Source organism: Mustelus asterias, chromosome 21 (assembly GCF_964213995.1).
Source record: "Mustelus asterias chromosome 21, sMusAst1.hap1.1, whole genome shotgun sequence".
NCBI classification, from domain to species: Eukaryota; Metazoa; Chordata; class Chondrichthyes; order Carcharhiniformes; family Triakidae; genus Mustelus; species Mustelus asterias.
Genome location: NC_135821.1, coordinates 37,867,656 through 37,887,687, shown reverse-complemented (window position 1 = coordinate 37,887,687; position 20,032 = coordinate 37,867,656). Strand labels below are relative to the sequence as shown.

Genomic DNA, 20,032 nt, shown 5'->3' with positions numbered 1-20,032 from the left:
TCCTGCACTGTAGGGATTCTATGTTCCAGCTGTCTCTGTGGAGTTTTCTGATGTTGGCAACCTTCACTATCTTGTCCCCCAAGTTCTTCCATTGCACCATCAGTTGCAAAAGCTTCAAGAATCCCTTGGAATTCTTTTCCTGCAACTTCCACCTTCTTAATCTCACTTCACTTTCAAAACATGCATTTGCATCGTGCATTTTTATGTAGCAAAACATCTTAAGGGTTTCATAGGAACATTCAGACAAAATTTGATACTGAGCTACATGAGATGCTAGGACAGATGACCAAAAGCTTGATCAAATTGTGTTTTTATGGAGCACCTCGAAGAAAGAGAGCTGGAGATTTAGGAAAGGTATTTCATCATTTAGGGTCGAGGCAGCTGCTTGTTGCGTGACCATGAATGGTGGAGTGTGAACATTAGAGATGTGCAAGAGGTTAAAATTAGAATAGTGCAGAGGTCCAAATATTGTAGCGCTGGAGAAAGTTGCGGATAGGAGCCATACCATGGAGGGTTTTCAAGATGAGGAGAATTATAAAATAGAGGCATAGCTGGACTGGGAGCTAATATAGACGTGCTTTACCAGTGTCACATGTTGAAATGATTTGGGGGAAGGGACCTATAATCCTGTGTGAACTTCAACTTTGTCTCCTGTCAAATATCTTGAGAATTCAAGGGATAAGTGGTCTACAAGGCCCTACTGATCTAGAGGTTCCTTGTCGCTTATTGTTAGTAGTGAACTCAAGCCTTGCTGTTGGCTGAATTTCAAGGTAGAGTTAAGTCGGAGGATTTGTATATCTTATTCCACCATTAAATTGTACTGGGGATTGTAGATTGCCTGTCACAGGATTAGCTAAATGATAAAGCATACTGGTAATTTTAGAGCATTATTAAAAGTCTCTTCAAAGGATTAGTGGCTGTGCCTTTTGCCACTCTATTTGAGAAGATGGGATAATGGTTGTGACGATGCATGATTGATGGAGGAGACAAACCATTTCAACACCTTTCCGACTTCCAGCCCCTTCCTTGTGGTCCAGCACAAAGATCATTGGAATAATGCAACATGGAATTGCATATCGTCGCTTACTCTAGGATATAATTCTGTTTGTAAAGCTGGTTGTGGATGTGTAAAATAACCTCAGTTGCAGAAATAAAGATTGAGTTTGATGCTGATGGGTTAATTTGACAGCCTGTTTAAAGGCAGCAACTTGGAAAGTGAGCTGTTCTGACCTCTTTTCTCTTCACCTTCATTGCTTTAAAACACTAAATTTGGTGCACACTCAGTTGTTTCCTTTTGTCCACAGGACCCACAGAATCACCATCACTAACTTCTGCCTGGGAAAGCATCTAGTTAGCGAGGATGATTTACTGAAAGATCAGCGGGGGAGCCCTGCCTACATCAGCCCTGATGTACTGAGTGGTGAGTTCCCAGTTCTGTCTAATGAGTAAGGACTGTTGGCAGGGAGTGGGCGGGTTGCAGTTTTTAAGGCTGCCCGTGTTCCTGCATCAGTGTTTACTGTGTACAGTGACGTGAGATAGGAAAGCCTTCTCTGGTCTCTACACCCACTGTTTTTTCCTGTTGTCCAATTCTTTCAGCTCCCAGTGAAGCGTTTCTGTGGAGGAACCATATTTAGCTGCTGCATTGAGAGGCGCAGCAGCCTTGGGGAATATGATGAAGAACAAATATTATTTATTTGAGTTGAAGATAGATCTTTATTGCATTTTGTGCTGTAACACGGCTGAGTTTTCAGGTTATGATCCCTGTAGAGAGCTGTACATTTCTAAGAGATTTGAGCTTCCAGTTAATAGCTGAAAGAATTGAAATACCAAGATTTTGCCTTTTAAAACTTTCTGTAACAAATGACTAAAAGCTGTTTTATTTTTGTAGGCAGCTTGTGCTTTAAACAACAGAGTGGAACTTTCCCCTCTTATACCTTGCTCTCAGCGCACTCTCCCTGGAATCAGAGACCTTACGGCATGGTCCACGGTTGCTCCCAGCTTCCAAAGGGTTCCCATATCCCTGCTTCATTGAGTCGTAATCTCAAATGACGACTGTCTCAATGCTTTCCTCAGTTTTTGTAGAGTTCCTCAAATCCACAACTAGCAGTAAAGCCCGTTAATGATTATTCTCCCCCCCCCCCCGATCACACATCTTTGGATGGCCGCAGAATGTGTCCCTTTGACTAGAGGCCGTCTCCCTCCCGCATCCAGCTGTGGTAGTTTGCAAAGTCAAGCAGCCTTTTCAATCCACTGACCACTCAGACATGCCTTCTGTTTGTGCAGGTTTTATACTTTTGTCTCATTCATCTTCATAACATTAGCTTGCTGGTTCAGTATATTGGGCTGTCCTTTGTCCGTATGCATATTTCTAAATTTTGATGTGAAAGTGTCATTACAACGCAAATGGCACCCTGCCTCTCTGTTTACCCTTATCGCTTCTTGCATCCAAACTGAGGTAACAGTCATGAGAGATGGATTGTGTATTTTATTGCGTACTTGGTGTGAGTTAACATTCTTATTGGGACTTCATTGAATTACTGGGAAGGGAAAGCAAATTCAATGACACATCCATTTCACGTAATCTGAATGGATTGTCTACCAAAGCATTGCAATGAAATGGTTTAATTACCAGGTGTTTTAGTTGCTCAAATGATGATGTCCAGGGAATTATGCTGCATTCCTAATATATTGAATTATCAATGTTTTTTTTATCCCCTCCTTTAAAACAGCCCCCCCCCCCCCCCCCCCCCCCAAAACCCAAACACACACACCTATTCAGTGTTCTAATGAAATGGCAGAGGCAGAACATTCACTGTATAAATGGCTTTGGGGGAACCTTGTGTGGTTGAATTGTGCCTGCTCAAACAATTTTCTGTCCTCTTTTGTTTCTTCACTTCCTTCCCACTCCCTTAACTGCCCCTCATCCACCACCCCCATTCAATTTTTTTTTCACTTCTCCTAAATACATATACTGAAGATTGCTATCTGGTCAAGCATGGTGGCACAGTGGTTAGCACTGCAGCCTCACAGCACCAGGGACCCTGTACGGTTCCCAGCTTGAGTCATTGTCTGTGTGGAGTCTGCACGTTCTCCCCATGTCTGCATGGGTTTCCTCGGGGTTCACCGGTTTCCTCCCAACAGTCCGAAAGATGTGTTGGTTGGGTGCATTGGCCATGCTAAATTCTCCCTCAGTGTACCTGAGCAGGCGCTGGAGTGTGGCGACTAGGGGATTTTCATAGTAACTTCATTGCGGTGTTAATATAAGCCTACTTGTGACACTAATAAATAAACTTATCTGTCTCTCAAGGAGCAATTCCTCATTGAGGCTTTTAATAGTGAGTGTTGACAAGAAGCTTAACTGTGGGGAAAACATTACAGCCAACACCAATCCACATGGCATCAAAAGCTTTTAGGAACAGGAGGCATGGTGTGCCTGGGTTCTGTTGCCTCTCTCTATCCCTGACACTAAGGCAATTTGTAATGGTCTTGCCACACAAGATGAAACCAAATAATTGAGTTACAGACCAACAATTGAAACTTGGACCTCCTGTTCTCTATGGCTCAGTGCTACATCAGCTAATTTACCAACGATGGGAGAAGGTTGCTGTTTGGGTGGGTGTGCTTCTCTTGTCATTTGTGTTAAATTAGCAGTTTTGCACTTTGTGGATGTGTTACTGCAGTCATTCAGGCTTATAAAAATGTTGGAGAATGAAGTGGTGTTCCAAATAGATCTGCTGTAGTCAAAAGAAAGAGCTCACAATCTGTTTAATTACACTGTGACCTTTCAAGGCAAACCAAACCACAGCAACCTGAACAAGAAAGTTAAGTTTTTAGATTATACTGGCAAGTGCTGTTTAATATTTAGTGCATAGAGTCTCAGTGTCTCGGAGTATGTTGGCTGGGAGCATTGACATCGGGTTGTTATTGGGTTGTTCAGTCGTTGTGATTCCTAAGTGATGGTATGTATTTGCAAATTTTTAAAAGAGTCACTATATTTAAAAAGTTGGAACTGGTTCTTGAGCTAAAGCGTTGACCTCGGTTGGCATTTATTGCATTGTTTGGGGGAGAGTTGGGGTAAAAAGTAAGAAATTCCAGAATAATAACAAGCTATACTCGTGGGGGTATGACATTGTAAGTGGTAAGATGGAATTTAAATTGAAGCCATGGTCAGGCACCAAGCCTTTTGTGCATGGGGTCACCAAAGTTAAGATTGAAATCAGGGAGCAAAATCATGAAATAATGGATAATGCCAAGATTGGGCTTCAAGAGGCTAATGGAGACCGAGTTGAGCAATTTGCATGTCTGAGGAAATCTCTTCTCACTTCAACACTGTCTGGATTCAGCATTGAGGGTTTTTATGATCAGGTGTAGATCAACTGGAGTAATGGGAGTCAAGCCGGCATCTCCACATAATGGGAGTTGAGCAGGGATTGAAGCGAATTCACTTGTGCACTGGTTAGAGCGGCATTGACAAGTAGGAAAAGATTGCCTCCTGCATTAGTGCTTTATAATACAGGGATATATGGACAAGAGCTCTAATGTACAATGATTTTTGATTGTAACATGTCCTGTAAGACTTTCCACTTTTATCTGGGGCTAAAAGTAAAGAGGATCTTCTGCATGGGCTCAAGGTCATTGCTGTAGAGGTTACTTGGAAGCAGACTTAATGTGGCTATCTTGGGCTGTTCCGCCAAAGGTATCCCTCCTTTATGTAAGGCTGTTCATTGATTTGCTTCATGCGCTGACAAAGCCACCCATGACGTCTTCTGCAGGACATGGGCAACAACCCATTTGGACCTATTTGCTACCTGGCGCAACAGCTCCTCTCTCTCTCCTCTCCCCCCCCCGCCCGACCTTCAGTGACATCAGCATTGAGTCCCTTGTGTAAGGGTTACTATTGGCCAGCAAGTTAACTGGGCCAGCCATAACCCCCTGTTTAAAGGCTGTGTGCTCTGTGGCTTTGTTTTTGAAATTTGAATCTCTGGTCAAACTGTCTGACATGGAGACGGCGAATGGAAAAATAAAACCAAGCCACCTCGCGCAACCAAAGCCACTCTTGGGAATGTGCTACTCGTGCTGTTGAGTTCTGCTCTGTGCTTTTGGGTTTCTGTTCATTGAAGCAAGAACTTAGGCTCTGCAGGAAAACAAGCAACTTGAGCACAGCGTATGTACGTTCCTCACTGGCTGTTTTCTCATCAATGATCCAGTCCTGTTCTCTGACTTTGATTCAGTCTCCTTCACCTGTCAGGAGCTCACCACAAAACCAGCCAAGAGTTTTCAATCTGCACTTTAATACTTTCGACTTGTAGAACATTTGAGATTTCACTAATTTTCATTCAATTATTAATCTAGTGTAGGTTAATTATGGAAGAGGTCTTTGATTATGAATATTTAGATTATTAAACTTGGTACAAGATTAGAGACATAACCTTGGCAATTGCAGTGTACAAAACAACAGACTTTGTGCTGAATAAACAAGACCTCTCTCTGAGCAATTTGTACACGTGGAAATAGTTGGTTACCTCTGTACATTGCTTAATCATTCTATACAGCTTTGCACTTCACATCTTTGTTTTGGCTTCAGCTGAAAAATAGATAACTAGGTTCTGAGCAGGGACTTGGTGGAAAATATTTTCTGGGTTTGGGGGGAGGGGGGGAATACTCGTCAAGATTTCTACTCCTGATTATTATATGCTGCTGGAAAGCATACTTGTATGGATGTTGCTTGAGAAAAGGATCAAGTTCTGCTGTTTCTTCAGGTCAGATAGCCAGCTATTACTAACCTGGCTGTTTTGCAAAGGATAATCACTTATGTTACTAGATGGCAGTTGGGAACATAATAGAGCAAGGAATCAGCGTGTTCGGAAGAGATGGGACAATAATTACATTGGATTATATACAATTTATAGCACTAGACAGACCATTTGGCCCAACTGGTCTTTGTTTAGGGAGAGATGATGATTTGGTGGATATGTCACTGGACTAGTAATCCAGGCACCTAGGCTGATGTTCTGAGAATGTGGGTTCAAATCCCACCATGATAGCTGGTGGAATTTGAATTCAATTAATAAACCTGGAATCTGTAATAGCGACCATGACAACTATCATCGATATGTTGTAAAAATAAGTCCATCTGGTTCACTCTGCCATCCTTACCCAGTCTGGCCTACATGTGACTCCAGACCCACAACAATGTGTTTGAACCTAAACTGCCCTCTGAAACGGCCTAGCAAGCCACTCAGCTCATGGACAATTAGGGATGGGCAATAAATGCCCACATCCCACGGAAGAATACTTCCCTACTTTATTTAACCCTATCAGCACATCGTGCACTTCCTTTCTCAATCAGGTAATTATCCAGATGCCATGTGGAGCATTTTCAACATTTATTCACCTCTGAACGCGCAGAGTGGGTAAATTCTGGAAGGGGGAGAAGTATTCTACAGCTTCATCAGACTGTGATGGCACACTTGCTGTTCTTTCTCTGCACTGTGGCAGGAAAATGCAAAACCTGTGGTTGATGTCTTGGGCACAGTCGGCCTAGATGGCTGTTCTGAACTGAAACTAGTATAAGTTGAGCATGTAGTAATTGAAATGATGGTCTTCAATCTTGTCATGGGATATTGCCCTACCTTTCACTGCCATTTTAATTTCATCAAACGCATTTAGAAACTCAAAATACTGGTTTTAAAGCTTCTGTTTTTTCATTGTCATTTCAGAAATGAGTCATGAATTCACGTGCCACACGCATAGATCCTACACACACCACAAAAACCCCAGCTGTCCCAGAATTTGGTGAATTCATTTGTAACCCAATTTGAATATGCCACTGGTACTAAGTGACAAACACACATCCTTGTCCTAGATTTTTGAATCCTCCTGCCTAAAGTATCTGAAAAGAGCTTGTGCATACGCTGACTTCCCTTTGTACCAAAACTGTTCATGTTTTTTCAACCATGATTGCTGCTGTTCCACTATTGTAGCACAGTGGTTAGCACTGCTGCTTCACAGCTCCAGGGTCCCGAGTTCGATTCCCGGCTTGGGTCACTATCTGTGTGGAGTTTGCACATTCTCCTCGTGTTTGCGTGGGTTTCCTCCGGGTGCTCCGGTTTCCTCCCACAGTCCAAAGATGTGTGGGTTAGGTTGATTGGCCAGGTTAAAATTGCCCCTGAGATGCATAGGTTAGGAGGATTAGCGGGTAAATATGTGGGGGTAGGGCCTGGGTGGGATTGTGGTCGGTGCAGACTCGATGGGCCGAATGGCCTCCTTCTGCACTGTAGGGTTTCTATGATTTCTATGATGATATTGACACTGCCCCAGACCTGAGCTGCTCCACCTCCTTATCCATTTTGTTGCATTTGTTCTCATTTTCTCCATCTTCTGTGTCTAATGATATCAATCCTCTTCAATTAAGTTCTCTCTAGTTCTGAAATTCCTTTCCCACCATTAATCCAGCTGAGGATCTTTCCATCTGCTTCACTGTGCTGTTTGCAGTATCTTTCTAACTTAATAATTCGGCTGACTGCTTTTTTTCCCCTCAGCTGCCATGTTTGCTCGAGGGCAAACCTGCACTTCCTCTTCCTGTGTACCAAGTAATGTATTTAAATTTGTTGACGATAGAAAGTTAGGTGTGGAAGGCAACAAAGGGGTATAGATAGGGTAAGTGAATGGGTAAGAAAGCGGCAGGTAGTGTATAATATGCAGAAAAGAATGTCAGAAGAGTAGAAAAACCTTAAATAGTGGAATCTTGGTATACGGAGGGATTTGGGTGTCCTTGTACATGAAACACAAAATTAATATGCTTGTATGACAAGCAGGAAGATAAATAGCATGTTGGCCTTGCTCATGTATTCCAATCACATTGCCATAAATTGTTGCTGCAATTTGGTTTCAATGTGACAGCATCTACTCTAGAGAACAGTGTACCATTTTGGTGTCTGTACTTAAGGAAGGGAGTACTTGCCTCGAAGGTGTGTGGCAAAGGTTCAAAGAATAATTCCGGGGTGCAAGGGTTGTCTCAGGCGTGATTGCGTAAAATGGGCCAAACTGTCTGGAGTTTGGAAGCATAAGCTTTGATTTTTGGAGGGTTTGACTGAGAGGTTGCCGGAGAGTGTCGAACATGGGTCACAGTCTCGGGATAAAGATTAACCATTTAGAACGGAGGTGAGAAATTTCTTCACTTGGAGGTTTGCGGATCCTTGGAATTCTCCATTCCAGAGGATTGTGAATGCTCAGTTGTTGAGCATATTCAAAGCTGAGACGAATGTATTTTTGACCTCCTGAGACAATCAAGGGCATGGAGACGGAGTGGAAATTGGAGTCAAAATTGAAGATCAGTCATGATTTTATTGAATCGTGGAACAGGCTAGAGGGATTGAGTAGTTTGCTTCTCTATCTTATAAACCCCCCCCCAACCAAACACCATCATTACCATTAATACAAACAGAAAATGCTGCACAAACTCAGCAGATCTAACAGCATCAGTGGAGCGATTCTTTGGAACATATTTTATTTAGCGTGCAGGTGCTGGGCAAAAAAAGCAAGTTGTTGGTGGTTTGATCTTCTCTCCTCCAAGCTCTGACTTTTGCAGTCTGAGTTTGTAATAAGTACTGTTGTGCTGAACTTTCTCTTTCATTCCTCTTGCTCACTTTCCCTCTTGTTTGCCCAGTATGTTAACCAACACTCATTATATTGACTGAGTCATCATTCCCAGAATCTCAAACCTGTGGAATTTCTTCCTCCTCCTGTCTATCCTTCCATAGTTTGGTGTTGCCTGACCACTAATTGATTTCTCTAACCTTCATGGTGTTATGCACTTTGAACTTTGATTATACTCTCTGCTTTCTAAGTAATGAAAGTACGTTATGCTACGTTAGCATGTTTTTATTCATTCATTCACATGAAGTGAATGTTACTGGTGGCACAGTGTTTAGCATTGCTGCCTCACAGTGCCAGAGACCTGGGTTTAATTTCCAGCTTGGGTCAGTGTCTGTGCAGAGTCTGCACGTTCTCCCCATGTCTGCGTGGGTTTCCTCTAGGTGCTCTGGTTTCCCCCCCCCACAGTCCGAAAGACATGTTGATTAGGTGCATTGGTCATGCTAAATTCTCCCTCAGTGAACCCGAACAGGTGCTGGAGTGTGGCGACTAGGGGATTTTCACAATTTCATTGCAGTGTTAATGTAAGCCTACTTGTGACACAAATACATAAATATTGTCCTTGCGAAGGTGGTGGTGAGACACTACCCTGATCTGTGGTGACTGTGCTCCCATAGTGCTATTCAGTCGGGCGGTGCAGAAGTTTGACTTGGTGACAGTGAAGGAACAGCAATTTAGTTCCAAGTCAGGATGGTTCTGAGGAGAACTTGCTGCTGGTGGTGTTCCCACACACTTGCAGCCCTGTCCTTATAGGTCAGGGGTCAGAAAACCTTCTCCCCCAAAGAGCTTTTTTAAAAAAAAAACCTAAAATAAAAGCTGTTGAAAGCCTCGTGCGAAAGACTTGTCAATTTTTAACCAAATACTTGACAAATTGCCAAGTGTCTGTAATAGAATGCATAATTTACTTACATAACATAAAGTGCATATGTCGATAATATTCATCAATAGGAGAAAATTTGAAATAGATCTAATTCTGAACGGTTACTTTGACATTTTACAATTTTGTCAATAAAGTAATCTTTAAATCAAACTTTAACTTGAGATGCATTGAATGAAAACAATTTTTGAGCATGAATCTCTTAAAGGTTTCAAATAGCAGATTCAGAATAATCTATTGTTTCAGATGTATTGGAAACAATAATGGCTGCCTCCATGTCAAAGGCAACTGTAACCATGGTGTAGCTCACCACTCAAACAGGTTTATTTAGAGAATTATGATCATTAAGGTAATCATTTGTTATTGTAAAGTACACCATAATGATTAGACTTTAGTCTCCACAATAAAAACACAGCCCTTTTCTTGACTTAATCTTTTTAGGCTTAGTTTTTTTGATAGTAATGTGATGAATAGGAAATGGCTGGGAGCCGGAAATTAGTTGTTAAGGAGCCGCAGGTTGCAGACCCAACTCTTGGTAAATGTTGTGGACTTGGGAAGTGTTAGCAAACAATCATTGGCATGTTGCTGCAGTGCATCTTATAGATGGTACAGACTGAAGCCAAGTTGTGCTGATGTTGGAGGGAGTGATATTTTAATGTTTGCCTGTGCATGGCACAATCCAAAATAATTCATTATGTGAAATGTTTTTGAGTTGATTCAACAATGTTATGAAGTGTTTAAATGTAGCGTGTATCATTTCATGGAGGACTGCATTGCAACAGCTCTACCATAGCTAAGGACGGGTAACATTGCAACAGTGAGCAGTTAGGGCCTGTCGGGCTCTGTACCCACCTTGCGCTGAGGGCTGATGAGACATGCTTGTGTCTGCACAGAGTTTACTGTATCGGAGATGATGTGGAGATGAAATTTCCTTTTGAGAGGAGCCAAATCTTCAGAACAAGTGACCTTGACTACGTTGTCAACTCCTTTGTTCCACTGCAAAATTGGATTGGCAGGGGGCCCGGGAGCAATTTGTTTGATGACCCGGGACTGTTGGTTGATGAGTAACATGTAGGATTTGTGCATTTGTTGCACAATTAATCAACCATTGAGCCCTTGAAGCTTTGGCAAAGCATGTTATTCTGTATTGTTTCTTGTTTTCCAGGCCGACCATACAGGGGCAAACCCAGTGACATGTGGGCACTTGGCGTGGTGCTCTTCACCATGCTTTATGGACAGTTCCCATTTTATGACAGCATACCTCAAGAGCTTTTCAGGAAAATCAAAGCGGCAGAGTACACCATCCCAGAGTAAGTGGGGGTTTTTACAGGTTTATCTTTGGCTTCATGACTGCCTTAATTGCTTAATATATATGTGGAATCATTTCATTATTTTTGAATCCTATCCTATTGCCTGTGTTTTGACTGCAGTACAGGATACTGAAAGCTGGATGGAATGATTTTTATTTTTAGATGCGAGATGTTTTGAGGAACAATCTCTGGATTTCTTTAAGATTTCACAAGCCCCTTTGGCATGTCTCCTTTCAAGAGTGGCTATGTGGGAAATAGTTCGTTTTACTGGGACCTTCATCAGTCATTAGTGGTCACAAGCTCAGGAGACTTTTAACCAAACTTAAGTGGTGGACTCTTTTTTTCCCCCCCAATGTACTTTGCATGTTCATCTCAAGATTTTCACTGAGGGAGGCCATGTGGCCCACACATGAGAGCCCTGACTGCAGCATCCAACTTAAGTGATTCAGTGGTTCTTGCTTCAGCTGGTCTGCCTGGGAGTCCATTCCATGTGATCACCATTTGTGTAAAAACCTTTCTGGTACCTTTTCCATATTTGCCTTGTATTGGTTGAGATCTGTTGTCACATTGTTTTGCTGTGTTTACAATGACTTTGTGGATTTGCCTTTTCCCAATTTTGGAAACTCCTGGATCACCTCTGTCATCTCCCTTCAACGCTGAGGGGTCCCCATTTCTTCACTCAGAGGCCTTGGACTGGGGCCAGCCTTGTGCGCTTCTCTGTGCTGCCTCCAGCTCTTGATGCCTTGGTCACCAGAATTTGACACTACTTGAGTTGCAGTCTGATCAGAACACTGCATTGTCCGAGTGCAAGTTCTTTAGGCTTGTATTGTATTTTGGCTCTGCAGTTCGGCATCCTGTGGGCTTAGTTTGCAGCTCTGCATTGGTTGGGCATTGCTGATAGCACGTCTCTGAAGGCTCTTGGATCTCTTTCAGTTGACCAATAGCTATTTCAGCCCTTTCTGATGTACATGTCTCCTGTTGTTCCTTCTAATCTTGGTGCTTTGCATTGATGTGCAATTGTTACATGTGCACTGCTGAGAGCCTTTCATCTGTTCACTTCCCTTTTCAAAATTTCTTTTCAACAAGCACACTCATCTGGTTCTTGGTAATTCGTTTTGCTTGCACAAGCTGCTGATTTGTAACGCTATAGAAGTGTTACTAACCCTGACTCTGTGAGAGGCCTGAACTGCGTGCACAGCTGAAATGAGCAAAGTTGCTGCACTTCCGAAGAGTGAGGTTGGTGACTAGCGTTGCTGCTGATGAGTCAGTTGTCTCTCGCTGGCTGGGCCCCACATTGCCTCCATGTCAGCGTTCTAGTTATCGCTGTGTTTAAACCAACGCGACTCAAAAACAAACACAAATCAAATGTCCAGGTTCAGTATTCGTTAAAACAAGTACTTCCATTATTAAAAGGATTCTGAAAATGCTTGAATTTTTCTTTGTAGCCTGGATTAATACATCTGCCTGTCTCTTGGCTTGTAAACTGACTTTGGGAATGGTTTATTACACTTTTGTCAGCTTGTTCAGCTGGATGTTAAATGATGAAATAGGGAGACAGCAAGTTAGTCATAGAGTTTTACAGCACAGAAAAAGGCTATTTGGCCCGTCATGTTGGTGTCGGCCATCAAGTGCCTATCTATTCCAACCCCATTTTCCAGCACTTGGTCTGTAGCCTTGTATGCTCAGGCACTTCAAGTGCTCATTTAAATGCTTTTTAAATGTTGAGGGTTCACACCTCTACCATCTGTTCAGGTAATGAGTTCCAGATTCCCAAAACCCTCTGAGTGACAAAATGTTTCCTCAAATTCCCTTTAAATCTTCTGCCCCATACCATAAATCTATGGTCCCTAGTTATTGACCCCTCTACTAAAGGGAAAAGCTCCTTCCTTTCTATATCCCTCATAATTTTGTACACCTTCAGCCCACTCTGCTCTTTGAGGGAAAACAACCCCAACAAAAGCAGCCCCTCGTCATAGCTGAAACGCTCCAGCCCAGACAACATCCTGGTGAATCTCCTCTGCACCCTTTCCAGTGCAATCACATCCTTCCTATAGTGTGGCGACCAGAACCGCACACAGTGCCCCAGCTGTGACCTCATGAGCGTTTTATACAGCGCTATCATAACCTCCCTGCTCTTGCCTTTATTAGCTAAGGCATAGACTATAAGTATCTCATGTGCCTTCTTAATCACATTACTTACCAGTCCTGCTGCCTTCAGAGATCTTTGGACATGCACCCCAAGATCCCATTGGTCCTCTGTTCTTCCTAGCATCCTACTGTTCATTGTGCATCATCCACTTGTCTTGTTAGTTTTGTCAAAATCCATCTCACACTTTTCTGGCTTAAATTTCATTTGCCACTGTTCTGCCCATCTGACCAGCCCATCTATATCGTCCTGTAATCTAAGGCTTTCCTCCTTGCTATTTACCACACCAATTTTTAAAAATATATTCATTCATGGGACATGGGTGTCGCTGGCTGACCAGCATTTATTGCCCATTCCAAGTTGCCTGAGGGCATTTGAGAGTCAACCACGTTGCTGTGGCTCTGGAGTCACATGCAGGCTTGATCGGGTAAAGATGGCAGATTTCCTTCCCTAAAGGACATTAGAGAACCAGATAGATTTTTCCAACAGTTGACAATGGTTTCATGGTCATCAGTAGGTTCTTAATTCCTGATTATTTTTTTTGAATTCAAATTCCACCACCTGCCATGCCGGGGTTTGAACCCGGGTCCTCAGAACATTAGCTGAGTTTCTAGATTAATAGTCCAACGATAATACCACTAGGCCAGCACCTCCCCTTTTTTTTCTTGCAATCTGCGAACAGGATCCCAGCAGTGCCTTCCATCCAAATTAGTCTTGAAAGCCAGCCCTGTTCAGCCTTATAGCCTGTTTGACAACCTCTTGGCTAACGTGTCAAGAGCTGTCAATTGGGCAAGCTGTTGGAATGCTGTGTCACTTGTTGGACAAATTTCTTTTGAAATATGTCACTCACTTTGTAGGAAAATGTGGTAACCAGTCTATGCATGTAAGCAATGGAATGACCGCTGAATCATTTGTGTGTCAAATTTATGGAAATGAAGGATAGGAAAAGACCTGTTAATCCACTGAACCTGTCCATGCTCTGGCTGCTTGAAGTTGAGGGGAAAATGTTGACTGATACTGGAGGAACTCTCTGCTCTTCAGAAAACTGCTGTGGGATCTTGCATATCCATCTGAGCAGGTAGATGTGCCTCAGTTTAAAGTCTCACTTAAAAATCTGCACCAATAACCATGCAGCACTCTGGCAGAACTGCACTAAAGTGTTGGCATGAATTAGAATCATAGAATCCCTACAGTGCAGAAGGAGGCCATTTGGCCCAACTAGCCTGCACCAACGACAATCCCACCCAGGCCCTATGCCCAACCCACGTTTTTCGTAGAATCCCATTTAGAATCATAGAATCCCTGCAGTGCAGCAAGAGGCCATTCGGCCCATCGAGTCTGCACCGACAATCCCACCCAGGCCCTACCCCTATAATCCCATGCATTTGCCCTAGCTAGTCCCCCAAACTCTAAGTGGCAATTTAGCATAGCCAATCAACCTAACCAGCTCGTCTTTCGGGCTGTGGGCGCAATATGGAGCACCCGGAGGAAACCCATGCAGACATGGGGAGAACGTGCAAACTCCACACAGACAATAACCCAAGGCTGGAATTGAACCCGGGTCCCTGGAGTTGTGAGGCAGCAGTGCTAACCACTGTCACCGTGCCGTCCTTGTGCTCAATTTCTGGAATGTACGTCATACCTACAATCGACCGAGGTGAGAGGAATAAAAGCTGAACATTCGGAGAATTCCTGTGCGATTGAAGACGTTAGAAAGTACTCTGATTCCCAAACTGAATACATTTGGTCAGAGTGAGTGAGGAACATCAGAATCCGAAGTTTGACAATATGCGAGAGAGAGATAAGCGAATGGGTGTTGCTACTGCTGAATCATCCTTGGCTGTGACTCTGAAAGGGTGATTCAGCTCCCTCACAGACCTGATCATTACCTCTGGCAGAATGCTGATGGCGCCAGCTTTTGCTAAATTAAAATATAATCAGCAGATGGAGGAGGGACAGATGAGCATGTTAATTGCAGCCTTCTGTAATGGCTTAAATTTAAGGTATTTTAAAGTTAATTTAGGTTGACTGTAAATTCCGAGTGGAAATTTGAAGCCCAGTGCTGGTGATTTTACCAACTTTGTATGTTGCAAGGAAGCCGTTTCTTCAGTATTCACCATGTTTGCAAGCCAAACTGATTATTTCCTTTCCTGCACTGTACTAAATGCCTTCTGAAGTGCTCCTCCAGTGGGGGGGGGGGGGAAAGAAGCACAAGTTTCTATTTTACAGATGTCCGTTTTATAATTAAAAGCATTAACAAAGCTTTTGGGGAAATAAACGCTGTTTATTGTTGATGGGTGATTTGTTATCCTCCATGTTGATTTCTCCGTGAAGAAATATTACTTTGCGTCTGTACGTGGGAGCATTAGTTTCCATTAACTCTAACCTTTATGCTCGCAGTTTATTACCGCTCAGATCTGTAGGGTTTGTTTTGTTTGGGGAGGTGGATTTTGTGAGCATTACTCACTGGTTTCTAGTTGCTTGTCTTGTGCCTGAGGTATTGGGTGTGCTGCTGTGTGACTCATAGCTTATATGTTCTACACTGCTTTGTGTCAAATTGATGCAAGCTTTATTCTGCAGCTGGCATTGTTGTTGTGGGTTTAATAATTTTTTTTCTTTTTCCATAAAAATGCTATACAGCCAGTATTGGTGACCTTTTTTCCCTCCTCCCTGACAGGGACTGCCGTGTATCAGAGAATACCGTTTGCTTGATCCGAAAGTTGTTGCTTCTGGACCCACAGCAAAGGCTAACAGCTACTGAAGTGCTGGATTCTCTGAGCTCCATTATAGCGACATGGTGAGATTGCTGTGCCATAACGCCATTCATGACCTAAGTCTAAACCACAAAGCTCCAGATTGCTTTCTCTCCTTATCGCACCCCAAACCAAAGTCTGTATTGTCAGAGAGCCGCCTTTACCCGTAGCTTCCCTGTATTACTGTGTAAATGGCTGCATCTGTGCCTGCAATCAGGAAAGGATTTGCCATCAGGCTGTCCCTACTCAAAGGCTCCTGACTCCTTTTCCCTCATTAAGAGGCGGCACAGTGGTTAGCACTGCTGCTTCACGGACCTGGATTCAATTCCTGGCTTGGGTCACTGTCTGTGTGAAGTTTGCACATTCTCCCTGTGTCTGCATGGGTTTGCTCCGGGTGCTCTGGTTTCCTCCCACAGTCCAAAGATGTGCAGGTTAGTTTGATTGGCCATGCTAAATTGCCCCTTAGTGTCCCGGGATGTGTAGGTTAGAGGGATTAGCAGGGTAAATATGTGGAGTTATGGGGAAAGAGCCTGGGTGGGATTGTTGGCAGTGCAGACTCGATGGGCCAAATGGCTTCCTTCTGCATTGTAGGGATTCTATGAAGAGGCACTTGGGACATTATCACATTTGGAACTGCAAATTCTGTTTGAACATTTTTAAAATAATTACCCTTTTGAACTTCAGTATCTAAATATAACTTCACACAAATCTTAGGGCATAGCAATGATGTGAGTACATATAACCGACCACATTCTGATGAGAAACATTTTACAACAATCCTGTTCTAATGATCTGCAAATGTTTGGTAATGGTAACTTGCAAGCTGAAATGTACAAGAATTTTTAAGTGCATGGAGAGGTCACCTGAGTGTGTCATCGTGGCTCAGTTGGTCGAACGCAAGAACACAAGAATTAGGAGCAAGAGTAGGTTAATCAGCCCCTTGATAAGATCATGGCAGATCTGATTGTGGCCTCAACTCCACTTTCTTGTCTGTCTCATCTCGACTCACTGGCCGATCAAAAAAATCTATCCGTCTCAAATATGGGCAATGAGCCAGTCTCCACGGCTCCCTTGGGAAGAGAATTCCACAGACTTAATGTCCCTCAGTAAAAATTCTCCTCATCTCGGTCTTAAGTAGGAGACCCTGAATTTTTAAACTGTGTCCCCTAGTTCTTGATCCCCCCACAAGGGGAAACATCCCCTCAGCATCCACCCCATCAAGTCCGCTTAGGATCTTAAATCCTTCAATAAGATCACCCCTCATTCTTCTAAATTCTGATGGTTATTGGCCCAACCTATACAACCTTTTCTCGTAAAATCCAAGGAATTAGATGAATGAGTCTTCTCTAAATTGCTTTGAATGCAATTATATCCTCCCTTAAGTAAGAAGACCGAAACTGTACTCAGTGCTCCGCATGTGGCCAAACAGCTTTTACTACCCTACTTTTATTTTTGATTCTCCTCGCAGTAAACACTGAGGTTCCACTTGACTTTCGAACCACTTGCTGCACCTGCAAACCAACATTTTGTGATTCATGTACCAGAGCACCCAGAGCCCCTTGTATTGTAGAGTTTGACATTTTCTCTCTCCGTTCGAATTGTATATTGTTTTCCTATTCTTGCTGCCAAATTGCACAAGTTCACATTTTCCCCACATTGTGCTCCCATTCACCATATTTCTGCCCATTCAGTTAACTTAAATCCTTTTGTAGGCTCTTTTATGCCCTCTTCACAACTTAACCTTACCTATCTTGCACTCCTGCCTGAGTCACGAGGTTCTGGGTTCAAATTCCACTCCAGGACTAGAGCACAAAAATTAATGCTTACTTTTCCGTGCAGTACAGAGAAAGTGTTGCACTTTGGATCAGATGTTAAACTGAGGCCCCATCTGACTGGTTGGGTGGATGTAAGAGATCCCATGGCACTATTTCAAAGAACAGGATAGTTACGGTATCCTGGCCAATATTTTTCCTTCAATCAATATCATCACAAAAACAGATTATCTGGTCATTAACTCATTGCTGTTTGTGGGAGTTTGCTGTTTGCAAATTGGCTGTCGCAATTCCTATATTACAATAGTGACTACATTTCAAAAGTACTTCATTGGCTGGAAAGCACTTTGAGATGTCTGCTGATTGTGAAAAGTGCAAGTCTCTTGGAGCTCAACAGCCTTTTGAAATCTCAACTCCAACTCTTCCCCTTTTTTCAATATTGCTTAAATGATTTTCTTTCCTGAAATACGTTTCATTGCCTTGTGATTCCATTTAAACTGCCTAATTTCGCGGTGACTCCCACAAGTGGATGAAATTCTGCCTGACTTATCTTCACCCCACCCCCCGATCCCCACCCTCATCCAGCCTGTTCCCCGGGCTGAAGACCTTGGTTACGTTGAGTTTCCATTAGTGCAACAGTTGTTTCCAGATGTTTGCCATTTTATCAGCATGGTAACACATTGTTTAGAAACGGTTTGAATAAAATGCAGATTTTTCTGACGCAGTTCTCCTGTGACCTCTTGTAGGCAATCTCTTTCGTCACTTAGTGGTCCTTTGCAGGTGGTGCCAGACATTGATGACCAAGTCAACAATCCGGAAATCTTACAAGAGGTAAGAAGCTTCTAGAAATCAGATGATGCTGTGTTGCTATTGCTTGATATTTCAGCTCTGCAGAATTAAAACCAGTGTGAATCTGATTGCTTTCGTCTGTTGGGGGTTTTGTCCCATGACTGGAATTGACTATTCTGGAACAGTTGTATATCCAATGAGTCCAACTTTGCAAATCAGCAGTTTTTTTGGCTACACTGCTTCATAACCCATGTAGTGTAAAACTCTTAACATGCAGAATCATCTTTTTGCTGCCAGCAAATCTGTAAAATTTGCCTTTTATCTTCATGACGCAGGTTGGTAAAGGGCTCACCTCACCAAGAAAACCCATTGTCTGGTGTACCCGCAGCCAATGGCCCTGCTGCCTTGTGTTTCTCCTGTTAATTTGATGGTGTGTGCTTGGCCTAAGTTACAAAGAATCAAGGAGACTTTCAGACATTGGCTCTTGACCAGTTTGTGCACCAGGATTGCTGTGTCGCATGGTGGCATGCTGAAACATGGCTTTAGCTACTGAGCCAAGGTCACTTCAATCAACCAGCTGGTCGCTGACTTCATTTCCCCCTCTTACTTTAGCACTTTCACATCGCTGTGAGTACTGGCAAACATGAGGCCATCTGTACTTCGCCCAAGTATTACATAACTCCAGTTCCCTAAGGATGGTCCCTCTCTCCTGGCAACTTATTGAAAATACTATTCTTTGCTGCTCTTTTTAATTCTTGGTGTAAGTGCCAACCCCGGGCAATGAGTGTTGGCAGGTTATTTGACCGTTCGTACTCCAGACGAGTACGTTCCACCAGACGACGCAGAGCAGTGCTTGGATGTAGGAATCATAAGAGCATAAGAACATAAGAAATAGGAGCAGGAGTAGGCCATCTAGCCCCTTGAGCCTGCCCCGCCATTCAATAAGATCATGGCTGATCTGAAGTGGATCAGTTCCACTTACCTGCCTAATCCCCATAACCCCTAATTCCCTTACTGATCAGGAATCCATCTATCCGTGATTTAAACATATTCAACGAGGTAGCCTCCACCACTTCAGTGGGCAGAGAATTCCAGAGATTCACCACCCTCTGAGAGAAGAAGTTCCTCCTCAACTCTGTCCTAAACTGACCCCCCTTTATTTTGAGGCTGTGCCCTCTAGTTCTAGCTTCCTTTCTAAGTGGAAAGAATCTCTCCACCTCTACCCTATCCAGCCCCTTCATCATCTTATAGGTCTCTATAAGATCCCCCCTCAGCCTTCTAAATTCCAACGAATACAAACCCAATCTGCTCAGTCTCTCGTCATAATCAACACCCCATATCTCTGGTATCAACCTGGTGAACCTTCTCTGCACTCCCTCCAAGGCCAGTATATCCTTCCACAAATAAGGGGACCAATACTGCACACAGTATTCTAGCTGCGGCCTCACCAATGCCCTGTACAGATGCAGCAAGACATCTCTGCTTTTATATTCTATCCCCCTTGCGATATAGGCCAACATCCCATTTGCCGCCTTGATCACCTGTTGCACCTACAGACTGGGTTTTTGCATCTCATGCACAAGGACCCCCAGGTCCCTTTGCACAGTAGCATGTTGTAATTTTTTTCCATTTAGATAATCCAAAGTGAATCACATTACCTCCTCCCTGGATCACAGTGCTGAGGTCCATGCTAGCCTCCCAACTGCTGCTGCACCTGAGGTTCAGCCTGG

General features: G+C 43.3%; 1 protein-coding gene across 3 annotated transcripts in view; it reads left to right on the top strand.

Moving 5' to 3' along the window:
- The window catches only part of stk40 (serine/threonine kinase 40), a 79,529-nt gene that overhangs the window by 52,280 nt on the left and 7,217 nt on the right, over nt 1–20,032 (top strand). For all 3 annotated transcript variants that reach the window (XM_078237762.1, XM_078237760.1, XM_078237761.1), the window contains exons 7-10: nt 1,305–1,420; nt 10,698–10,842; nt 15,666–15,785; nt 18,260–18,344. In XM_078237762.1, the coding sequence (XP_078093888.1) occupies nt 1,305–1,420; nt 10,698–10,842; nt 15,666–15,785; nt 18,260–18,344 (466 nt within the window). The remainder of the gene's footprint in view (nt 1–1,304; nt 1,421–10,697; nt 10,843–15,665; nt 15,786–18,259; nt 18,345–20,032) is intronic.